The sequence below is a fragment of the Grammomys surdaster genome, unplaced genomic scaffold (genome assembly GCF_004785775.1).
Source record: "Grammomys surdaster isolate TR1022 unplaced genomic scaffold, NIH_TR_1.0 146, whole genome shotgun sequence".
In the NCBI taxonomy this organism is placed as follows: Eukaryota; Metazoa; Chordata; class Mammalia; order Rodentia; family Muridae; genus Grammomys; species Grammomys surdaster.
Window position 1 is genome coordinate 9540866 of NW_021604604.1, and position 26035 is coordinate 9566900.

Sequence of the window (26035 nt, forward strand, 5' to 3'; positions counted from 1 at the left end):
ACCCCGACCCCGACCCCGACCCCGACCCCGACCCCGACCCCGACCCCTCCGACTCTGCCTCCCTGCTTCTCCACCTCCACCTCTGCCTCTGCCGGAAGAGAAGGCTGAACCACCACTACCAAGCAAGCAACCCCGTTTTTTTTAGGTTTGGATCACTTAGCCTGCAAATACTCTTGACTTTGCTTTCATTCACTTATTGTTCTAAATAATTATATATGCCTCATCTATTGAGAGATGAATGATTTTAACAGAGCTGGAGGTTTTTGGTTGGTTGGTTGGTTTTTTGTTTTGTTTGTTTGTTTATTGGGTTTTTTGTTTTCGTTTTGTTTTTACTTTGTAGAAGGACTCAATCCAAGTATTAGACATGAGTCAGGATATAAATCTAATTTTTTTTCAAGTTCTAATTCTACCACAGGTTCTTCATGGTAGATAGCTATCAGAAACCACATTTAATAGTCAAAGTGTAAAACCCGGTGTGAAACAGTTTCAGAAAGGCTGCTCTGACTGTTCACTGAGGTGTATGTAGACTTTGGGGCTGACAAATTTTCGCGTGTAGTGTTTATTTTATTTGCAAGATTTTTTTATAGTGAACTTTATAGATCAGATTAATTAAAAGAAGAAGAAACCAGGGTGTGCTGTGGATGAAGCATACTTTTCTTATTATTGTTGAAATTAACTTTTGCTGGTAAAACTCCTGATATTAAGGAAGCTAATTTGAAGGAAGTTCTTTCATTTCACCCTAATATGTTCCTCGAAGTGGCATCATAAGGTGTAATTTAACAAGTATGTTTTTGATTTCACCAAAGTCCTAAAATTCGAACATGTTTGTAAGCCATCAAATACGTATCTGATACGACAAATTACATAATATAAAATATAAGATGCAAGAGCTCATTCATAATAACAAAACAAAAAACCAACCAACCAACCAAAAACCTCCAGCTCTGTTAAAATCATTCATCTCTCAACAGATACACAATTCTGTTTTAAGTTCTCTAGACGCCATACATTTGTTCAGCATACATTTATTTACTAATGAGATTTCTCATGCAGAGCTCCATGTTTGGTGTGGCTAGCACGCAAATGAATTCTAAGCAAGGCTTTAATGTGGCCAAATGTTTGTGTAGTATGCATAGTTCTCAAAGTTACTGTTCTATAGTCTGCCTGGAAATAATCACGGAATATTTTACTTATAACCTGCAAGGTGTTTTGCCAATTTAAAATTTTGCATGTATTGATGGAATGACTAGAGTAGTTCATCTCCATCATGAGGTTATCTGTAGTCACTGGAGTTTGTCAGAATGAATTTCTCTTGAAAGCAAGCAGAGTCACAGAAATGAGTTATTTTCCATTGGGTCACAATACCTTAGAAATGTGTGTCTGTCATCTACCCCTTGAATGCTTGCTGGTCCTCAATGCTTTTGGACTTCCAGGGATTTTTTTTTTTAATGAACACAAACTATTACATTCAAACTAGTAAAATGTATTACATAGCCGTCATTAACTAAAAGTTTATAAGATGCAACTTCAGTAATAAACTAAGGCAGTCCACAAAACAGAGACTTATAAACTTGCATGAAGCCATTGATTCAACGGCCATTTTTAAAAATTAGCAACCAGGCAAAGGAAGAGATGAGTTATTTTAAGACATAGCATTAAATCATGCATGGTTTGAGTGTTATTTGCTGTTATATATCCCCCCTTTTAAAAAGAATGAGTAGAAAATGTGAGTTCCTAGCTTTTAAAGAATAATTTTCTTTAGTCAATTTACTTTTTATTTAATTAAAAACTGTACTATGAAAGTGAATCATCTCTTATATATAGCTTTTACAACTTTTTAAGAAGTGAAATAATATTAAAAATTAGTTTTGGAAGTTTGTCTCTGGCTACTGTGATACTCACAAGCATGCTCAGTTCGTTCATATAACAATTTAACATAATTATCTATAACTTTAGATATACTTGTCAACAATTCAGATGAGATCGGGAATATTCAGGGTGGTCTGGCCATAGACTACTAGTCAACAATTTAAATCAAGATATTGTCTAAGAAACCTAAATCAAAACTGTATTTCTTGCCTTTGGTATCTACAGGCTTGTGCCCCTTTATATCACTGGAGAACTCTGAAACCTAATCCAGCAAAGGACCCAGTTGGAACATGCTATGTAGCAATTCAGAATTTCAGTGCTTACGCTGAGCACTCACCTTGTCGGAACAGTAAGTTGTTTTTATTTCTTTAAAGTAAAATTTAGCTTGAAAGCCTTGAAACTTGAGAGCTGTGATAGAAAATATTCCAAGACTCAGAATTCTATTAATCTATATTTACTTATTTATTTGTTACTTTTATAAGAAACTAAGACACTATGACCAAAGCAGCTTATAGAAGAAAAGAGTTTATTGCAGCCTACAGTTTCAGAGAATGAGTCCATGACCATCATGGTGGGAAGAATGGCAGCAGGCAGGAAGGCATGGTGCTGGTGCAGTAGCTGAGAGTTTAGAACTGATCCTCAAGTAGGAGGCAGGGAGAATGAGAGCTCTGAGAACGCTTTGGTTTTGAAACCTCAAAGCCCAGTCCCATGTCACACCTTTTCCAATAAGGCTACACCTCCTAATCCTTCCCAAACAGTTCTACCAACTGGGGACCAAGTATTCAAATATATGAGTCTATGGAAGCCATTCTCATTCAAACCTCATTTTTTTGTTTAAAAGTTTTTATTTTGCATACACACGCACACACACACACACACACACACACACACACACGCCACAGCATATGTGCAGAAGTCAGACAATAAAGAGATGGTTCTCTCCTTCCACCATATGAGTCTTAGGGATGAAGCTTGGGTCATCAGCTGTGGCAAAACGTATCCATATGTGAGCTATGTCACTGGCTCTTCTGTATATAGAAGTCAGGTTTTAGACAATCTTTGGTAGAATTAATTGGAACCTTGAGTTTTGCTCTTGACTGATAGCTTCTGTTGATAATCCCTACTATGTGTCCCATGAGATGCTGTCTGTCCACCCTCCTTGTTTATGGAAGCAGTAGTATTAGTTAGGATGATTGAACTGAGCTCACTTCTGACAGCAGCATCGCATAGCCTTCATTCTCAGCTGCTGTTGCTTTGTTTGGATGCTGTGTACTTGTTATCTGCAGGCTGTACTTTCTGATTAAAATGTTGACTCCCCTTTATTCTCAAGCATCATCTAGCAGTCCTGGGTTCTCTCAGAACAGCATCCTTTCTATGTCTCTTATGCTGGCTTTGAACTAGCCGTGTAGATCAACCTGATCTTCCTGAGTCAGCCTCCAAATTGCTGGCTGGAAGCATATTCCATCACACTAGTACAAAGCAGCCTTTAAAGCAAATGAGAGCAGTCATGTGAGTGCTGATGTCCAATTTGGGAGATTCAATTACTAATTAATCATCTATTTATAAACTGATCTATTTTTCTAAGTTTTTGGTAGATTACTGGGAGCCGTGGATAAGCAACAAAAGAATTTTCCATTCTTTTTCTTCTAACGAGTGGGAATACATTGCAGAGAGATGTCACTACAGAGAAAATTAGAGTAACTTATTTTAGATATTAACTTTTTTAAAAAGTCTCATCCTGAAGCTATTATGTCCTAAAAACTACAAATAAAATTTCCCTCTTCTGCATACTTATTTCTTTTTAGATCAGTTTGGGGAAGACACTAAGCAAATATCAGAATAAAACAGTGAAAATAAAGAACGGATCAGGGACACTAAAGGGTTAATAAAGAACCCACTGGGATATTCAGCTCTAAAACAAACCTGAACATTTTAAACCCGAGAGTTTTTCATGGGTTGTTTTTCATTTTGGCAGGAAACAAAGAGTTTGATTTCCTAGGTGTTCACTAGAGAAAAAGTCTGAAGTTAAGGACTTTATTTTAAACAGCTTTAAAAATTAAGGATTTATGCTGAGAATGGGACTTAGTTATTCATTCAATATACATTTACTGAACACATTGACACCAACTGTAGTGGAAACTTCTAGTTCTTTGGAAAGTTAGTTACATCAAATGATGTTTTGCTGGGGCATACAGGTGAAAGGATGTCTTGCTAAAGCAAACACATCAAAGGCTGTTTTTCTGAAGCAGACACAGGTCAAAGGATATTTTGATATAGCAAACACATGAAAGGACCTGGGATGAAGGAGTATAAATATGACCCTACAGACAGTGGGAGATGAGCACTGAGCATGGCTCTGCTCATTATTCTTCGCTAAAGACATGCATGTATGTCTTGGTTCAACTTACATAGAATTGCTGAGCTCAACTTGTGGTAAAGCTGCTGTCTTAGGGTTTTACTGCTGTGAACAGACACCATAATCTTATAAAGGGCAACATTTAATTGTTGCTGACTTACAGATTCAGAGGTTCAGTCCATTATCATCAAGGTGGGAGCATGGCAGCATGGTGCACGCAGAGCTTGTTCACATCTTCATCTGAAGGCTGCTAGTGGAAGACTAGCTTCCAGACAGCTAGGACTAGGGTATTAAAGCCCAGGTCCACAAGGACACACCTACTCCAACAAGGCCACACCTACTCCAGATAGTGCCACACCCTGGGCCAACCAAATACAAACCATCACAACTGCTATTGAGAGAAACTCATCCAAGAACTGCTCCTGAAGTTCCTGTGGCAGCTTGCTGAAGCACAGCCTCTCCTCAAGCCAGTTGGAAAGCCTGGCAATTTCTGCAGGTTTGAAATATAGCTGCCTGGTATCTGCTTGCTGAAAGGACTGGCCTGCAGCTGCTGAATAATGTTTGGTGTTTGCTACAGAACTGAACTGCTACCAAAGAAGATTGATCTCACCCCCAAATAACTATTGCGAACAGGTCCACTTCCCCCATATCCTGATAACTTTTCTCTTCCACTACCTCTTCTGAGTGGTGGGCTAGAGAGGTTTTAAAAATAGATGGCAAAAAATTTATGCCCACAACCAACTATTCTATATGGAGCGAGTATGTCAAGGAACTACAGAAAGCAAACTGTGTCTAAAGAATGAACATTCTAGTGGGGGGAAGAGGAAACCAAAACAAACTCACGGTACAATATCAAGTAATAAAATGTTACATAAACAAATAATAGTGAATATATTCAATGGAGTAAAAGCCAAGTCTGGAGGAACAGAAAAAACAGAAACTCTTCAGAAAGGGTAAGAAAAAGGATTTTCTAGCAGACAACATTTGCAGTGGGGAAAGAATTTCCAACAATAACAGCTGGAAAGAGTCCGTAATCCACATATATCCATTGACTCTGATAACTTAGAATCTTCCAGCTATTGTGAAGTTTGTTATGAAAGCTGTGGCCATACCTTATTCTGCCCTTATGCTTTATATCCTTGTGACATGAAAGCCTGGGTAAGACACTGCTCACAGAATCTCAACCGATGAGGTGCCTGCTTCAGCATGAGCTTGAATCGTTTTTTAAATACCATAAATTATAGTACCCAATACTTTTGAGCTCTGTGGACACATGATCATGCCTGTTTCTTTACTCATTTTCCCAGAGAGAAATATGTGGAGCCAATGTGAAATGGAGCTTAGGTGAAGTGGTGGAATAGTTCTCTAGGAGGCTGTTTGACTGTAGAACGTATCTACACTTTTCATATAATCTATCACACTCCCTCCTCTTCAAGTCACCCAAAGAGCTGGCTTCCTGTCATGACTGAGAAGCTCACAGTCCACTAACACAAAGCCTGCTTGTTCATGGGCATATGGTCATTACCACGGACCAGAAATATCAACAATATCTTTTTCAGAAGAGATCCGAAAGAAGTGTCTTGTATTACTTCTACAGCACAGCCCTGAAGACACCGTGAACAATGTGGGCGGTAGCCTGCTCATTCATCTGAACGGCATGCCCTCTGTTCTTATGGCCATTCATAATTCAGGTGAGGGCGGTTCTCACAGCCCTTCAGTTTCACATTAGCAGTTGACCATTGACAGTGAATGGAAATGAACGGTATACATCCCTAGATCCCTGAGTTTATACTGGGACATAATGTTTACAGATGCTGTGAGGTTCCAGGAAGAAAAAACTCCTTAGGGACTCATAAATTTATATTTCAATGAGAAAGAAGAAGCAGACTTTCAGCACTAAGAACCTATACTCTTCTTTAATTGCCACTCAAAACAAACATTGGAAGTTGATTATTTTCTCAATGACTTGTTTTCAGTTAGAGATTTTGTGGATTTTTTTTTTCAGTGTCCTGTTTTAAAGTAAAGAATGGTCAGGTTTGTTCCCTTCTGCATAATGTACAATATTAAAAATAAAGAACCAATTTCAAAAATAGATTTTTAAGAAGGTTTGTGTGTTTATAAATCATTTCTTAAATGTAATCAAATGCAGTCCACGTGGGTTCAAATAGACTACATCATACATTCATGTTTATATCTGAATGTGCATACATTTTACACCACTGGATTTCTAGAAAATTAGAACCCCATAAATTAAGGTTACATAGATGAGATTCAAAAAGATGAGATTTTAGAGAACTTTATAAAACTCATAATCATCAGTCCTAACATACAGTCATAAATGAAGAAACAAATTTAGTAAAAGACATTGTATGGGGTTAGTAAAGCATCTTAAACATAAAGGAAGCAAGATCAGATGTATTGATGTACACCTATAACTCCAAGACTGGGAGACAGAGGTAGGAAGATTGGGAGTTCAAGGCCATTGTTTGCTACATGTTGGGCTCCAGGACATCCTGGGCTGCAGGAGATCCTCTCTCAGCAAACAAACAAACAAACAAACAAACAAATACAAATCAAGCAAATAAGACAAAGAGATGACTGCACAGAATTGGTAAGGAGAAGCTAAAACTATGAACTAGCTGGAAGAAAGGATATGAACAGTGTTTTGGAAAGCCTGAAGGACCAGATCCATTTTAGAGCTATTCTGAAACAGAGGCATGCCCAGCCTATCAGAAGTACCTGCAGTGATGTTTGCTCCTTTCCTGACGTTTCACTATAGTATTGCTTGAATGATATCCTCAATGAGAAAAATGTAATTATTAACATGTTCTCCTCTAACTACACAATAACTGAGAGCCCCCCACTTAACTACATTTTGACTATAATTCAAGTATATTGGGCCTCTTTGAAAGTACAGGTTATAGTAAGTAAATTTGTGATCTTAATGTCCTGCAGATTTCAATAGCAATATCCTTGGAGTTTCTATGCTCACTCTAAATCCCACAGTTTATAAATATGGATGACAAGACCTCACTGGGCTCTTCAGTTAGTAGAGCAAACAGAATATACAAGAAACCATTACTGGAGGGTTTCTCTTCTGCCAACATCAGCATTGCAATATCCCTGTGAGATCACTAGAATCAGAAATATAATTTTCAAATTAACCTAATTTAAAATTATGTTCCTATTAAAGAGCTGGAGATGTAGCTCAGCTGGTAGAGTACCTGCCTAGCAGTTATGAAGCCCTGGGTTTGGTCCCAGCCCTGCAGCAACTGGGTGAAATAGTTAACATTTGTAATTCCAGCACTCTGGAGGTAGAGGTAGAAGGTTCAGAAGTGCAAGTTCATCTTCAGCTATATAGAGAGTTGGAGGCCAGCCTGGGCTACATGAAAACTGATAAGAAGATCTTTACCGGTATTTTCTGCAGAATGCATGCACCAAGTTATTACTGTAGAAATGGCAGAGATGTCAGGAATAGGCAAAGTAGGCATTGCTGTCTTTTGGGCATTTGAGGACATCATTAGAAAATGAAGGTTTTATCTTGAGGGTAAATATGAGTGTACACCGCAACATAAACCCATCTTTTGATGTGTTCCCCAACTGGAGAAAGGGTTGTGTGGCCTGTACGTATAGACCTAATATCATAACTGGCCCAAGCTCATCTCACTGCAGTGTGAATGCATATTCAGGATCTGGAAAGACATGAAACTCTACTCAATATTGCCTGGAATGCATTTTAAAAATAAAACATAAACTGTTCTCTTTAATGCAATGGTATCTGGGGAAACAATGGAATAATCTGTATTGCTTAATAAATATTTCTCAGAAATGACACAACAGGTGTATGTTTTGATCTTTCCAGGCAACGCTGATCCTGAAGGCCAAGGTTACTGCCAAGCAGGCTTTAGTCTAGATTTCTATAAGGTGAGTCTTACGGTCTCAGCATCTGGTATGGGGTGAGTTTTCATGTGCTTGCTACCGTTTTGCCTTCTGTTTTTCATCCCAATCCCCAACCCCCAAAGAATAACAACCAGAGAAGCTTTGGGATCATACATGTCTGGCAACTTCTCTTTGAGAGTTTTTGTTTTTTGTTTTCCTGTCCACTATTTCTACTTAAATTTATGCACGTTTTAATAACTTGGAGAAACAGGAGATTAAGAAACCTCCTTCCCACCCAGGATTAACCATTTTTGAATACAAATTGTAAAAGCTCATTTGTAAAGATCACAAGAATCTATAACATCTCTCACTTTATCTCTCAGCTGTGATTGGCTGCTTTGATCCAATATGCATATTAAAATTTAATATGAATTTTAGATCCAATTTTTGATCCAATATGCATATGCCCCTCAGAAAACAAAGAGCATTTGACTTCACATATGAAGGGAAAGGATTCTATGCCTTTGAAATTACTGTGGGGAAATTTTTATAAACATCTGCTCTGTATACTATTGGCTCCCTGCATTTCACTGTGATTGCTTGCTTTAATATTTTTTCAGGCAAGTTACAGATTGAAGCTAAAGAGTCCGGCTACTTGCATTTGCTAATCTAGAATTTTTGCTTTCTTTTTTGAAAGGGGGTAGGATCACAGTTTACAATAAAAGATTTTACACTTCTTTATTTACTCATTGGAGAGAAGTGTCTTTTATAGTGTGGGGGAGCTCAGAATACAGTTTTGGGGACTCAGTTCTCTCCTACCTCGTGAGTTGCATGAATTCAGCTTGTCAAGCTTGATGGCAAACACCTTTACACCCACTGAACCATTTTTTCTGGCAAATAGATATGTTTTTAAAGGCGACATTATTGTTGCCTTGAAAATAATTGAAATGAATTTATTTTTTGTTGCCAAAATTTTCAAAAGACCATGCCCGTTAAGCTGCAAACTTGGTGCCTTGCTAGTTCCAGCATTCCCCCTACCCTGAAGTTATATGTTCTCAAAGGAGCCAGATCACCCCCTACCCTGAATTTTTATGTTCTCAAGGGAGCCAGGGCAAAGTGCTTGAGTCAAATTAAAATCATTTAACATAACACACTAAGTAACTAGAAAGGAAAAAAAATGAAAGAAAACAACCTTCAGGCCTCAGCTATAAGGACCTCTTTAAGGAAGTGTAGTTTTACGAGAACCCAATTGTGGGAGCAGTGCTTGTTAGCAGTGACTCAGCAGCCTTTAAAACAATTGGCTTCTTGTCCACATGTTCCCTCAATGCTTCTGTTTTGCAGAATGGAGACCTTATAGTGGGAGGACCTGGAAGCTTTTACTGGCAAGGTATGTTCTGTATCAGAGGAAAAGCATGTTTGTTGTTACTAACACAGGCAAGCAGACACAGCAGCAAATGTTGGCTTTTCCTAAGGCCACTAATCCCCGGCTCACATATTCTTGACTGAAACATTGTGATTTGCACTTTGCTGTCCAAAGAGTGTTTTTAAAGTATTCTTCAGTCTACTACCCATTCCTCTACCAAGAACTTATTGAGGTTATACCAGCCTTTGTATTAGATGCTGGAGACACTGTACTGAGAACACAGACTTGTTGGGTCTGACAACAGAGGACTGTTGGGGCTGTGCTAACACTCACTGCCTTAGTTCCTTGAGTCAGGGTCTTTCATTGAACTATATCTAGCAGATCACCTGAAATCCTGTTCCAGTCTCCATGTATGGGGTGTGCATGCATATATGGATATGTAGTACTCCCTCTAACACATACATATAAATATTTTTAAAAATTAAACCACTGGGAAAGATCCAGAAAGATGGATGGATATATGACCTATTTGTTCATAAAATTACATTAAACTTTATTGACCTATGTAATTAAAGACATTAAATAATATTTCCTTCTCTTAAAATTATTTTGCAAACTGAAAAAATATGCCTCATGCCAGAGATAGATGAAAACTGGATATTATTTTTATATGTATATTTTCTTCTAATCTTGTAATGAATTTCTTCATTTAAACTAGAGAAATATCTTTTGAATTAATTGCTATTTAATTAGTCATGTAACTAAATATATCATATAATTAAAATATCTATTTAATTAATCATGTAATTAATTCCTTCATTTAGAGTAGAAAAATATCTCAAGAGAATTAATAGTCATTTAAGTACAAGGAAAACCTTACCTGAGATACAGAATTTAAAATCTTGCAGAGGTTTAACATCTTTATAGACTTAGCTAACGTGAACTAACAACAGTCAGGTCATGGGAGAAAGAGCAAGGGAAGGAACACTTAGCTAAAAGTCAGAGAAAACTGGCAAATTCTATAGATATTCTTCATAAATTCCTGTAAAACTCTCATTGTCTTGATATCAGAGCACTTATTGGTCCCTACCACATAAAAATATTTACAATCCAATTTGACTGGGTTTTATTCTTTTCTTGACTTCAACCCCAAAGGCTTGAAATTCCCAAAGAATAAGGTAGCTTTAAACTTTATATTAAGTACCATGCTCCCAAAAGCATGTCTTCCTTTTTTTGTCTCAAAAAGCACGAGTTGACATTTTTGCCTTAGATGTCCTAATCAATATTTGGATGCATAGACTTTTACATGTAGTGATGTATTTTAGATATCTGTGTGTCTCAATACAATCATATTTCAAGACTTCCGAGAGTGACATAGGGAGAAATAAGCCAAGTTCTTATTAACATTGGTAGCCATGAGTCAGCCTCTCTCTCTCTCTCTCTCTCTCTCTCTCTCTCTCTCTCTCTGTAATTTTAGATTTTATTAGACATAGTTAACTCCTACCATCATAATTTCATGGTTTCTCTATATAGTTTTTCAATAAATGTAAAAGGCTCAAAGATTTATTAGATCTTTCATTCTACTGGGCTGAGAAGTTTATAATCTGTCAAGAAAGCAAGTTTCACATATATTTGCAAAAAACCAAACCCCTTTAATGGAATGCAAAGGAAATTTTAGTTGTATAGCCACTAGCAAAACTATGTAACCTCTGAGAACACTATCAACTTCTTTAAGCATAAAAAATTTATATATTACTGCTTAATGTTTCATTTTCTTCTGACTAGAACATTATAGTTTTGTTTCATTGTTGTTCTTTGTTTTGGAGACAGGGTCTCATGTAGCCCTGCCTGAGCTCAAACCTACTACGTAGACCAGGATAATCTTGAATTTCTGATCCTTCCGCCTTCTCCTCTGAAGTGCTGGGATTAGAGGCATGGGTCTCCTTACTCCCTGCTCAGTTTTATGTTGAGCTGGGAACTGAACCCAGAGCTTCATGCATGCTATGTAGGCAGTCTATGAAATGAAGTCCATCCCTAATTTGACTACAAATTTAAACATAAATTTCACTTGCAATTGTCTTTAATTCTTCCTGAAGGCAGAGAAGGGGATATACCTTAAAAGTACAGGAAAATGGATAAAACATTGCCATTCATCTCCGGACTTCTACTAGAATGGAAAGTTCTAGACAGCTATAACTAACCTCTGTTTGTCAGTTTTGGGGACAGGTCACCGAGACCAAGTCCTTGATAGCATTCAGGAGTGTGTGGTGTGGTTCCACGTTGGCTGAGCAAGAGCCTGAACCTTGCATCCTCTCAGTTGATGTATGAATTTGTTCCATCGCAGGTCAGGTGATCACAGTCAGTATAGCAGACATCATTGCAAATTACTCATTCAAGGATATTCTACGAAAACTGGCCGCAGAAAAGCAGACAGATGTGGCTCCAGCTTCCTACGATGACAGCTACCTTGGTAAGAACCATTGCTCCAGTACTGGTAGTTTCTCAGAAGGCAAGCAAATTAAATGTACACAAGATTTTTTTTAATCCCGACTTCTCTGGTTTTATCTGACATATTTTGAAAGTGTTCTTTCTTATTATTTTTAGTAGACCCTTACATTGTCTTTCTCACCACAACTTGCTTTTTCATGCATAACATACATGATTCTAGCTGCTCTTTGGTGGGCTCTTTGACATTTTCCTATGGTGCATCACTAGGAGAAGACATTTATGTCAGCAGGGATGCTGTTCCTGCTATGGGGCAACAGGACAGCAGACCTGTCTGTTTTCAACAATAAAGAAGAATCTTTCTCTATGCTAGACTGTTCTCAAATTTTATTGTATGCAGACCATACAATGTCATTTTAATATTAATGTTACCCACATTTGAGTGTCCAAGTGATATTTTGATTGCTTTATGCATTGAAAAATTAAATTATGGTTATGTTTTGTCAGTGTAGATGCAACTTTGCATTTGAGCTCAATGACGTCTGTGGGCCACTGTCCTGAAAGGAATTAAGAGTAGCTCATCATGATGATGAGTAGCAAACTCCGAACACGAAGGATGTCTTATAGAAATTACACTTGAGGACGATGAATCTGTAGCTTTTAAAATGCAACAGCTGCCACCTTTACCTACAGGAGCCATGAATTAATGCTCTGAAGGCTGATCTGAAAATCTGACCTTTTGGGGCCATGTGTCTATTGAAGATCAGTGTTGAGATCTTCAGTGTTGCAGATTATAGCTGGGAATTTGTCAGAAAGTGTTTAAATTGGTGGGTTATTTTTCCTCTCAGAGAATCTTTCTTTAACTTTTAAAAATGTTAGTAGAGGTTTCTGAACAACATAGTATCATGATAGCGCTTTCACTTTTTCTAGAAACAATTTATTTCTTATCAAATGCAATTCATTTTTTTCTCTTTAATATAGGATATTCAGTTGCTGCTGGAGAATTCACTGGAGACTCTCAGCAAGGTCAGAGACATCATTGAACTTGTCGTTTTAAAAGCTTGGGGAGTGCTAAATGACATATAAGTCTTATTGTAAATATGATTTTTCTACTAAAAAATTTATGTAGATGAAATGTATATATCTATGTGATAATATTTTATAGAAAACATATACACATTGGCACAGCATTTTATTTCAAAGAATTTCATTAGAATCAGTTTCACAGCCTGGTCTACAGAGTGAGTACCTGGGTAGCCAGGGCTACACAGAGAAACCCTGCCTCAAAAAACAAGCAAACAAAACAAACAAAAAGAACAACAAAAAACAAACCAAACAAAAACAGACAAACAAAAAGAATCAATTCCTATCCCAACAAAATATAATTAAGCAATTAAAAATGAGGAAAGTTGCCTGAGATTATAAATGAAAACTATACAGATGATTAAATGACTTAGAGAATAGCCACACTTGCATAATAGGTCAGAATGAAAAATAAAGATTTTCTACTCTAATTATAGCATATTATCTAATTATAGCATTGTATATCACAGGTGTCCTCCTCCACCTGATGTCACCCCAACATGTCAATACTGTTCCCCTTTCTCCATTAGACACATCCAATCCCAAATAACTGAACAAACTACACCCGCTTCTCATAGACATTCTTCATTGTTTATCCTGCTTCCAAATCTCTAGCCCCATGTGTGTCTTCCCACAGTACTTAACTTTTAGGGCCAGTTTTCAAATGACATGTTCTCAATTCCTTATTTACCATCATCTTTCTATAAATTTCTGTGCCATCTCATTTTCCTGATCTTCTAAGGTCTTTGCCACTCTTTCATTTGTTACAGACTTTTTGTGTACCTACTATGTGCCAGGATCTGTTAAGTACTGTGAATGTAGAAGTAAACAAATTCTCCTTAATCTCAGAGACTACACTCTATTGAGTCTAAGGAACACAGAATACCTGCTGTCTTAGTTGGGGGTTTATTGCTGTGAAGAGATACCATGACCACAGCAACTCTTATAAAGGAAAATATTTAATTGAGGCTGGCTTACAGTTCAGAGGTTTAGTCCAATATCACCATGGATAGTATAGCAGTGTGTAAACATATCAGTAACTTTCACTGGATTTCAGAAATATCTAGAAAATGCATTTAGACTTTGTATGAGTGAGTTGAGGATTTGTAAAAATAAAGGCACTATCAAAGGCGTCTCAAACAGTTCATTAGACCATTGAGAATCTATGGCCATCCATGGTCATTATTGATAGGACAAGTTGGGAAGCTTCGTGAAAGAGAATTTGAGGACCTAGAGAGATGATTCACTGAGCAAAAGCCTGATACACAAGGTAAAGCCATGAGTTTTGATCCTCAACACCCATGTAAAAACCCTAGTACAGCAGCAAGGACCTGAGAGCAGAGATATGACTCCTTGAGACTCAGACCAAAGTCTAAGCGGAATAGTGAACTTTAAGTTCAGTGTGACCATCTTCAAAAACTAAAGTGGAAAATGATAGACTATACCAGATGTCAGTCTTTGGCCTCTATATACATACTCATAGGCACACACAAATCTGCCACACACACACACACACACACACACACACATACACACACACACACACACACAGAGACACACACACACACAAATAAATACATGAATAATAACATGGCAAAAAAGAATGAGGAGAAGAAAAATAATTTTATGAACTCTAGATATGGATTCTTAATATGGAATCCTTGATCTGTACTGATTGATCCACAGATGGCCCTCATGATAATTGAACCTCCAAGGAGTACCCTTGTGGTGGTATAAAAAGTGTCCCCAGAGCTGAAATTAGCAAACCCTCAGTGAAAGGTTTAACTTTAAATCACATGTAGACCTGCAAAGACATGAGGACGTTCCCAAGGGCAGAGGTGCATGCTGTCTAGTATGCAAATTGCAACAGCTCCACGTGTGACTTTTGCTTGTTTGTTTTCTATCATCTGTAAAGAAACATCAGGCAGAATGCAACTGCAAACGCTGATTTCCAGTTTGTGACACCCTGCATTACCATCTGCAAGGCGCCATCTTTACATCTTTACCCTCTGTATCACCATCTACAAGGCGCCATCTTTACCCTCTGCATTATCTATTTACAAGGCACCATCATCTTTAGCACTTGGCTGCTAAATAGCTTTAAATACACTGGAAGCTGAAGAGATAGCTCAGTTGGTAAAGTACAAACCATAGAAGCATAAGGACCTGAGTTCTATCCTCAGGAACCATCTAAAACAGACACTGTGGTGGCTTGTGTTGTAATTCCAAGGCTGGAAAGGCAGAGGCAGGCAGATCTCTGTGGCTCACTGGACAGCCAGGAGAGCTGAGCTAATTTCATAAGCACTAAATCCCAGTGAGAGACCTTGTCTCAAAAATCCAAGGTGGATGTCTCCTGAGGAAAAAAATCCAAGGTTCTACTCTGGCCTTTTTGGTACCTGCATACATGTGAACCCCCATGCACATGAAAACACACACACACACACACACACACACACACACAATGTTGTATCCCTCTAAATGACTCTTTTTATCCCTAGAATTGGTTGCTGGGATTCCAAGAGGAGCACAGAACTTTGGATATGTGAGTATCAAGATATATTCCAGACATGTTCTATGTGCACTGAATCGTTTTCCCCCATGTGATTTTAGACCATTTTAAATGTCCTTTACTAAATATTTCCTGCTACAGTAGTGGACTGTTTTCCTACTCAACCCAAAAGAGAACAAATGAAACTATATTAACAGCATGATTTTTTTAGGTCTGTGTGAAACCAAAATGTACCAAGTCTTAATTAACAAAAACATACAGAAAATTCCTTCTATACGTATATTTTCTGCTGCACAAAGGCACATGCCACTGGTTTAGAAGGATACCTAAAAAAAAAAAAAGAGCTTATCTCCAGGTACCTAACTCATTTCTCTACAAAGTTACTTTAAAACAAGTTCTCATTCCAAAATATCAGGTTTGAGGTAGATACCATTTAATCCCATCATAACTGGTCACTAGGAAGTTAGAAAAAAGACATTCCCAAGGAGACAACAGAAAGGACGTACAGGGTGAGGGAGAGAGCTCAGTAGGTTAAGAGCTTACTGTGCAAGCACAAGAACATAAATTTGGTTCTCAGACTTTGTGTGGAAAAAGTCAGACATGGGATTCCCAGTGTTAGGGAGGGAGAGACAGGCTGACCCCCAGGAACTTGCTGTCTCGCCCACTTAGCTCAACTGGCAAGCCTCCAGCCAATGAGAAACCCTGTCTTAAAGAAGTAGGTAGAGGTCTCCTGAGGAATAACACTTCATGTTGAGCTCTGGCTTCCACATGCACATGGACATATGTTCAACTGCACCCACACAAGCATATCCATGTAGCCACATGAGTATTTAAGATGCGCATGATGTTGACATTATCCTACCACTCAAGAGGCTGATAAATTCAGAAGAATCCAGAGTAGGAAGGCAACCTCGGCTACACAGGAAATTCTAGGTCAGCTTAAGATGTATGAATCCACGTCTGAAAAAGTAAATTAAAATATAATACAATCTAGACAGTATATACCATTTTTAGGTTTGTATTTGGCTAAAGTGAATTAAAGGAAACAGTTTTCTATGTGAATAGTATTTAAAAAGCTTATTTTTCATTTATCATCCTCCTAATAGCATAAGCACACAGATAAGTTTATAACAAAATCATGATCAGACAAAATCACTTGCAAACATGCCAACTGCTGCCCATATCTTTGCATTCAATTATTTCCCTTCTAGTGCCATCAGCATGCTCTTTGTTTACAAAGTTCAGTTGCTATTTGCTAGGCTCGTGCTTGGGGGCTAACCAACTATTATACTTCATAAGAATTTTAAATTATTTACATTGTCATCATTTAACATCATCTGATTCTGTTGAATGATACGCTGTCTCACTTCTGCAATTTCAGGTCTCCATCATTAACTCCTCAGATATGACCTTCATTCAGAATTTTACTGGTGAGCAGGTAAAGACTTTTTGGTTGTTGTTGTCTTGATGCAGAGTCTCAGTCAAACTCTCCTAGAACTCACTGTGTAGCCTAGGTTGGCCTTGAATGCACAGCAGTCTTCCTGCCTCACCCTCCCTGGTATTGAGATTACAGATTCACAACATCATACCCAGCCAAAGGGACAGATACTTAAATACAAAACAACCAATGCTCATATCATATATTCATTCATTTGTTCAGGAAGTAATGTACACTGGGCACAATGGTGTACCTAACCAATCCCAGCCCTCAAGCTGCTGTGTGGGAGAAGCAGAATAGGACAGTTGATTCTACTTCAGATGGTGACCAATGATTCAAAGAAAATAGAACAGAATTATATAATATGAAGGAGTGCAAAGGTGGACAGCCGCCCAGCAAAAGTGCCTGACACAAAGCCAGTGGCAGAGAATGTGCAGGCTCTCACACACAGGAACTAGCTGGACAAATTGGAGGCTCCTGAGGGCTGCCACAGCTATAAGCAAGCAAGAAATAAGTCAGAATTGAAAGTAAATACATAGCACCTCTTGTGAGTGCTAGTCTAGAACTATCTGGTTTTAAGGGTTTTCTTTTTGCCACACTCATGTGTAAAATCAAGTGTACACCATGAAGCTGACACTAGCAATCTACACTAAGCTCCTCCCCCCCCCATTTGTGGCACTGAGGATGAAATACAGGCCCTTGTACACATTAGCTATGTGCTCTACCCTGAGCTAACCCCCAGCCCTTATTTGTTTTGATAGTCTCTCACTATCATATTGTGACCTGGTGAAATTTTTCACTTTTTTATTTCAAGCACTGAAGGTGACCCTGCCCTCCAGAAAAACAATGTCCAAAAAAATCAATTACCAAGATTTTTGAATGAACAGAAAGAGCCTTTCATATCCTGTGTAAAAATCTGAGTTTGAGCCCAGGTACCTGTTGCTGTGAAATTTTCAACAAGGAATTTCATCCCCATCCTGGTACTTTGTTGGGTGGTAGAGATAAACGAGGCTGATAGAGAAGGTGGATGAGCTGGAAAGGTTTGAATAGCTCTTCTGGAGGGATTTTGTGTCATAACGAGTCTACCTATATCCATACATTGCTCTAGAATTTCAGGAAGGAGAATATAGCTTCTCTTAGCTACTTTGTGGGTTCTTCCTTTTCCCACCCTTTACACACACCCCCACATCACCCCCTATCACTAGCTAGGTGAAAAAGAAGAGAGAGAAATCTGGACCTAATGTCTTTCTTCTTGTTCTTTGATCATAACTATTAATAAACTGCAACAATTCCCCCTTGAATAACCAACAACTGCTCAACCTGACTATAGGGCTCTAGCATGTATATACCCTCTGAAAAATTCAAGAATTACAAACATTACTTAATTGCAGAAACTATCTGCAGCTGGCAAAACTGTGCCTCTGCTAGAGCATGAGGTACATCATAGTCAGTTGCTACAAAGCAGCTCCATATCCCTACAGCTGGGGTTAAAATGAAAGCACATTCTTACAACATATCTTTGTTCTTTAAAAGAAACCAAAATTCCAAAAATGTCACTACAGAAAAGAGCTCAAGACAGACTGAAGTCTGCCTTCCAGGGAACATAGTTTCTAGTGGGCTATATTTTGATTGAATTAGTGGATGGTTGGAGAATAAGTCAGCTAAAATATCATATTGCAGACTAAAGAAACAGAGGTGGGCCAGGCGGTGGTGGCACATGCCTTTAGTCCCAGCGCTTGGGAGGCAGAGGCAGGTGGATTTCTGAGTTCAAGGCCAGCCTGGTCTACAGAGTGAGTTCCAGGACAGCCAGGGCTACACAGAGAAACCCTGTCTCGAAAAACAAAAAAAAAAAAAGAAAGAAAGAAAGAAAGAAAGAAAGAAAGAAAGAAAGAAAGAAAGAAAGAAAAAGAAACAGAGGTGGGTCTAGAGCCTTTGAGAAGGTGCTTGTGAGGCAAACATGAGCACCTGGTTTTCAGGACCTGTTGCGGGAGGGGCAGGCACAATGGTAAATGCCTGGAACCCCAGGGCTTGGGAGCCAGAGGAAAAAGAAACATGTTGCAAAGAAATACTCCCAAATATATTCAGATTAGTATAAGTCCAGATTCAGTAAGAGTCTCTGTCTCAAAAAAAATTTTGATAAAGAAAAACTGAGCAAGATGCTGGTCGTTGACCCACACACATGTACACATACATGTACCTGTACACATCTGTGAACATGTAGACAAACACACACAAAGAACACATTGGTAAGATGAAGTGACGACCCAAACTGAAACAGATTATAAAACTATTTTGAAACAATTCTGAGGGAAAACTGTGGTAGATTATTGTACAGTAGTATTTACACTCGCTGAAAAGACTTGGAAGTCTTATTAAATATGATCTCACTGTAATTTGATGAGTTGTGGATTTCCCTAAAATTAAAATCATATTGTGATTTAATAACATAGAAACCAAACTAGATAGTGTAATTCCGACTTTACTTTTCTGTCTCTGTGCTTATAAGTACCATCTGTTCTTGGAGGATGCCATGTGGAATCTCAGAGCTCAACAGTGTAGCATCTGAAAATGTCCTGGAAGTCCTCCACATGTGGATCTGAGTTGATTCTGTGGGGTTCAAAATGGCCGAACTAAGAATGCTAAAGCACTAGATGTCATAGCAAGACTACAAGTAGCAAAGAGCCTCTTAACAGTCTTGTCCACCAATTGAATGAACCTAATGTATCCAGAGGCTGTGCTAGCAGATGTCAGCATTATTATGGAGGGAATTATTCATTAGGTCAAAGGTTAGACTAAATGACTTGAACACTTGGAACAAGGTCTGGGGTCTATGAATTCAAATGCAAAAATGTGCCACAGTGAGAGTCATTTCTCATGAATAATTAGGAGGTGACTATAAACTTGGCTTCCTGAACACAAAATCTATTATTGTATTGCAGATGGCATCTTATTTTGGATATACTGTTGTGGTATCAGATGTTAACAATGATGGGTAAGTTTATAAGAACTTCCTCCCTTGCTGTATGTTATGTCCATCCATAAAAGATGTTATATATTTCCTTCATAGACCACATCCTTTTGTACTTCCTGAACAAGATAGAGGCTCTCTTGTTTTAACTTTTGGTTCAGGACAAGAGGATGCATGTAATAAAGAATTCTGTCATCTTATTTTATGTCTTGCTGAGAGTTTCCACATCTGCCACTTCTAAAAAGAGAACAATTTGTGTTTGGTTTTACTCTGATATTATTCAAGAAATAGTCATTGGCCATTCAAACATCACAGCCAAGGAGGAGCTTGTTCATCGATTTCTTTTTGTGTCTAGAGGTTCTCCTTCTATGTGATACAATTATTAAATGTTTTACACATCTATGAGCTCATTTCTTTACGTTGTTTAGCCAAACTATCAGCAAACTCCATATTGAACACAAAAAATGAATTTATTTCAAATCCTGGTGGTAAATAACAGTTGGGCTTGAACTAAACTCCACTACTGAATTGTGGTTGTATGGAAGTAATTGTATCCAACGTAAATGATTATACACACCCTTTTTATCAAAGCTCTTGAGAGATAGTTTGGCAAAATATTAAGAAAATGTTAGCCAAGTGGCGGTAAATGCATGTCTGTAACCAGCCTTTCTGAGACTGAGATGGGGCATTGTGAGCTCAAATACACAGTAGAGTATCTAGGACAGAGCAGAGTGTATAGCAAGGGAAGGTAGGGTCAAAGGAGGAGGAGGAGGAGGAGAAAGAGGAGGAAGAAGAGGAGGAGGAGGAGGAGAAGAGGAGGAGGAGGTGGAGGAAGAAGAGGAGGAGGAGGAGAGAAAAGTTTTTAAGTTGAGATGCACTGGACATCCATTTAACAAATGCCATTGGAGAATCTCCTATGGAAGTCATTATTCTCAGGCACCCACAGCACTGTATAAGGTGAATGAGGCAGATGGGCCTCTGCTCTCGCTGAGATTACATGTTTTTGTACAAAGCAAGTATCTGAAGTATCCCTATTATATTTCATGATCAGAGCCAATCATCTTTGATGATCATCAATAGGTTATTTCTCGCTCACACTTGCAAAACTGGAAGTATATTTATCATGGAGTGGCATACTAATGGAAAAATTGAGTACTTTCTGTAAATCCTGGAAAACGCTTTTACTATTCTCCTTTTACTGAACATACATTTTTTTTTGTCCATTGTACATTGGTTGAGTGCTGCACTTCCATGAAACTTATGTTAGAGATGGGAGGTGGGAGTTATAGCTCCAAATTAATAAGTCTAATGAAGAGTGTGTCAGATGGTGTTGAGTTCTATGGAGAAAAAAAGCTGGAAAGAAACAAGATGTATTCAGTAGACAAGTGAATAAGTAAACTATGGTAAATCTAAAGGATTAGACTTTATTCAGCACTGAAAGATGTGAGCTGTCAAAAAGAGACATGGGTAAGCTCTGAATGCCTATTAATACATTACTAAGGAGGAGGATGCAGAAGAGGAGGAAGAGGATGCAGAGAGAGGAAGACGAGGAAGATGAGAAAGAGGAAAGTAGAGGGAGGAGGGAGGGGAAGGAGAGGTAAGAAAGGAGGAAGAGAATCTGACTCTGGGAAATTCTGGAAAAGATATGTACTATATATTCCAATGGCTAGTTGGGAAAACAGAAAAATATGCAAATAGGAAAAATATCAGTGTTTGTCCAAGATCCTAGGAGGGAGGGATGAATGAGTAGGGCTCAGAGGATTTATCAGCCACCATAACCATTGTGAGATAGTCTTTGCACATTTGCTAAATCCCATAAAGCAGCAAGAGTGAGATCCAGGTAAATGAGGCACTTGGATAGTTATTTCTGAATGTTGGTTTACTGTTTAATAAATGCTCTTCTATGATAGCAGACATGGCGGTACAGAAAAGTACCTGTCGGAGGGCAGCACAGACCTCTGTGCATTCTGTCCAAACTTACTTTGAATCTAAAACTGATCTATAAAATGAATTCTGCTGACTAATTTATAGAGAAAGACAGAGAAGATATATTGAGAGAAATGCTATTTTAAAATGAGAAAGGTCTGTGTGAGAAAATAATAGCAAAATAGGGCCATAGCTGTGAGTAGAAGGGGCTTTCCCACCAAACAGGTAGAACAAATTCCCAGAGGTGGAGGTTTCTGGAATATTCTAAAAACAGCAAAGGGGTTTTTGAAGAGTGATGAGAAATTGGACTGCAAAACTGTGTAAACCTCACTGCATTTAGTAGACATGGCCATACAACATTGCAGGGAGGCGAAGAGGAATCTGCCTCCCAGGCGGGCATTACCCTGTGTACTACAGGAGATTCAAAAGGAGAACATTCTCTCCGGTGCTCTGTCTGGTTATTCCCCAGAAAAGGCAGGATGATGGTCTGGAAGCTGAAGCACTTGCACACTGGCTGTAATTTGAAAGACTTGCTGAGTGCTGATTTTTCCTGCAAGCTGTTAATTTTAAATGAAATAATAGCACTCATCTCCAGTTGTCTTAGTTGCAAAGACAAAGATAACATTAGGACCACTGGTGAAGATTCCCAACTTGATGAACTATAATTATTATGAAACCCTCTTCGAACTTCAGGAAGAAGCTAAGCTAAAGAAAAAAATGAAGCTCAAACACGGTATGGCATCCAGATTCCGTGAACCCACTCTATAGTGAAATCAATTCTACGGAGAACGGTCAGATGTGAATAGCTATATTTCTTCCTTGGGTAGGCATCTGATCACACATACTTGAGTACTAAGTGGCACTCCATTAGGCCCACCCTTTCTCCAATAGCCTTCCTTCAGACCACGCCCATTTATACTCCTTGCACTTTTCCCAGAGGTCACAGCTTGCTTCGGAAGACACACTTTCCTGAAAACATCCTCTTCATTTACATGATAGCAATATTTACAGAATACATTTTTGCATGTAAAAGAGAAATTGCTTCTTCAGCTTTTTGCTGATCCAAACAACTTACTAGCAACAAACTCAGGAACTGCTCAACTGGAAGGTCTGTCCTTTGCTGTGGTTTTCAAAATTCATTGTGCACACTAGTTCTTTTTTAATTTGTTTTTTGAAATTAATTATTTTTTCTACTAAAGAATGAATTCATGAACCCCATTCTTTTTTCCAGATAAAGGGCCCACAGATTTTCAGTGTACTAATAATTTGTTGTTTTAAGTTATTGGGATACGGTGAGATTCAAAGTCCTATAATAAATAAAACGTATTCTGGAATCAAATGGAATTGATCCATGATAAAGCTGGGCAACTCCTCAAGCGAAATCAAGATTATAGCTGTAGTTTATATAGTTTATTCAGAGAGCTAAGAAAATCACTTAGATGATGGCTAATGTTTCGAAGGGCCATGCCCATCTAAGACACACACACACACATTGTGTCTTTGTTTCTCTATGTGTGTCTTTGTGTGTGTCTCTCTCTGTCTCTCTCTGTCTCTCTCTTTGTCTATCTCTGTCCTTGTCTCTCTCACTCCTCTCTCTGTGTCTCTTTCTCTCTATCTCTCTCATCATTCTGTCTCTCTGTCTCTGTCTCTCTCTTCTCTCTGTGTCTCTTTCTCTCTCTATCTCTCTCTTCACTCTGTCTCTCTGGCTCTGGCTCTCTCTCCTCTCTCTGTGTTTCTTTCTCTATCACTCTGTCTCTCTGTCTCTCTGTCTCTCTGTATCTCTCTCTCTCCTTATGTCTCTTTCTCTCTGGGCTGAACCAGACTTTTTCCACACCAAAAGATTATTAAGTACCATGTGTGAGACAGTGAATGACGATTGTTTGACAGGGTACATGTTTATCTGGTGCACAACACAATCGAGGTCCTTACCAAAAGCTAAACACCAAGAAACAAAACATGGTGATGTTATGCAAAATGACAAAATAAAGTGATGGTTGATGTTGATTTTACCATAAGCATTTATATATGTATGTATTTATTTATATATGCATGTATTTATTTATTTTTTGAGGAAGATTTTTGCCATGTAGCCCCAGCTAGTCTTGAAATCATGATCTTCCTCTCTCGGGCTCCCTATCCTGGGCTTACAAGCATTCATCACCACATCTTAATATTTTTATTTAGAAAAAATCTACTGGTATTATAAATGAATTCCAAACATTTAGACCATGCAATTGTGCACACGCTAGTTGGTATGGGATATTATCTAGTCTGTCATGGTTTTGAAACGATGGTATATACAGACCGAGAATAAAATAGAATCAACTTTAGTTTTTGTCTCTTGATGCAGTTTACACTATGGACTTATTTATCTATGTAAACTTTTTAGGGGTTTTTGAAACAGCAAGTGGAAATAGTAGTTTTTGTCATATTTCTAAACAAGAGGCTCTGTTTCAATTTTTCATTATAGTCATTGAACCATGTAGTTGCTATTTATTCTATTTCAGAAACTGACAGAATTAAAATTGAAACCATGGACATTTCCACACCCATTGTTCACAGCCTCACATAGGGCCAAAGGAAACACATTTCATCAGACATTAGCCATAAATAAATTAAGAACACTTTGGAGAGACGGTTTTTGAAAGAAGTAGCCTTTAGCAACTAAAATTTAAGCTAGATTCAGTCCAATTTTTTTATTCACATAGGAGAATTTGTTATGAATAAATTAAGTAGAAAATCAAGAAAAATAAAACATAACATGGTTTTAAGTTAGATTCAGTTCATTAATGTAGCTAGCTAAATTACCTTTGTTAGTACCTACCATAAACCACTTAGGTTGCCTAGGTATCAACTCTGTAGCCCACTGTTCTGGATCCCTTTAGTAAGTAAAACCATTAGTATGCAAATTTTACTCCCGGAGAAAACAATGTAGAGTTCCTATATTAAATTAACTTATTAATATCATTCATCTCCAGGAATTATGTTCTGGTTCTTCATGTCTGATGTTCTCATTGGTGAGATCTTTGACGCTATCACAAATAGTAACTGTCCTTTTCCACAAGTCCTGTGAAGGGTGAGGCATTGACCGTTATATTAGGTCATCAGAGTGGATTTAGACACAAACTGGAGAGAAAAATGAAGCCTATAAGCTTCACAGAGATGTTTAGATCGTACTTAAACTTATGGCCTTCCAGATAAAATGAAGTTGATGCGTGTATCCTACTCCATGAAATGTCTTTCCAGGAAAAGTTAAATCTCACCCACATCCCCACCACAGGAAATAGGTTTAGTGAAAACACTTCTTGAGCATGCTTTCTTAATAATTGCTTTATAAATAAAACCATTTGAACATATGTAAATATATACGTTCAATATATGTAATATGTAATAAATATATTGTAAATGTAAAATATATGTGAGATTGATATATATATATATATATATGTATATATATATATATCATATACCATTACTGTTCAGTCAATAAAAATTATCTATGCTAATCAATACTTTAAATTTTTAAATTTGAATTGGGTCCTTGCACAGAAAAGGGATTTATCTGGCAATGGTGGCATAACTCTCATAATTACAACATTCTGAGTCTGAGGCAGGAGGATCCTGAGTTCAGGCCAGTGCTGGCTCTCTGGCAAGACCCTATCTTTAAAAGCATACATAGCTTACTACATATAGTCCTTAGTATCAGTTGGGGATGTATCTCAGGTGAAAAAGTGCTGGGCTAGCATGCAGGAATCTGTGGGTTGGAGTGCCACAGAAAACCAGGTTTGATGACATATCCCTATAATCCTAGCACTTGGCAAGTGGTAGCAGAAAAATTGAAAGTTTAAGGTCATTTTTGGTTATATAGCAAATTCAAGGCCACTCTGGACTCTCAGAAAACAATTGCATCATATCTCAGTGTATACACATACACATAAACACACACGCACACCCCACAAATTTTTTTCCTCTTTGGTATGTATAATATATTTACTTGGCTTTTCATTATATATTCTATTTTATTTAATTGACTTCATAATCCTCTAATGGGTTGCAAATCAACACCAGCCTAAACAATCATATGAACTGTGATTAAATGGACCGTGAGTGTATGATAATATTTAGAGCAAACAAAAACTAGTCTGAAACACGATGTGTCAACTGAATCTGAGCTGGTTTTGTCCCTTAATTCTATGAGG

General features: G+C 38.0%; 1 protein-coding gene across 1 annotated transcript in view; it reads left to right on the forward strand.

Moving 5' to 3' along the window:
• The window catches only part of Itga8 (integrin subunit alpha 8), a 178437-nt gene that overhangs the window by 30144 nt on the left and 122258 nt on the right, over positions 1-26035 (forward strand). Inside the window, exons 4-11 of the mRNA XM_028764938.1 lie at positions 2095-2218; positions 8088-8149; positions 9446-9491; positions 11812-11937; positions 12894-12938; positions 15494-15537; positions 16886-16942; positions 19882-19934. Coding sequence (XP_028620771.1) covers positions 2095-2218; positions 8088-8149; positions 9446-9491; positions 11812-11937; positions 12894-12938; positions 15494-15537; positions 16886-16942; positions 19882-19934 — 557 coding nt within the window. The remainder of the gene's footprint in view (positions 1-2094; positions 2219-8087; positions 8150-9445; positions 9492-11811; positions 11938-12893; positions 12939-15493; positions 15538-16885; positions 16943-19881; positions 19935-26035) is intronic.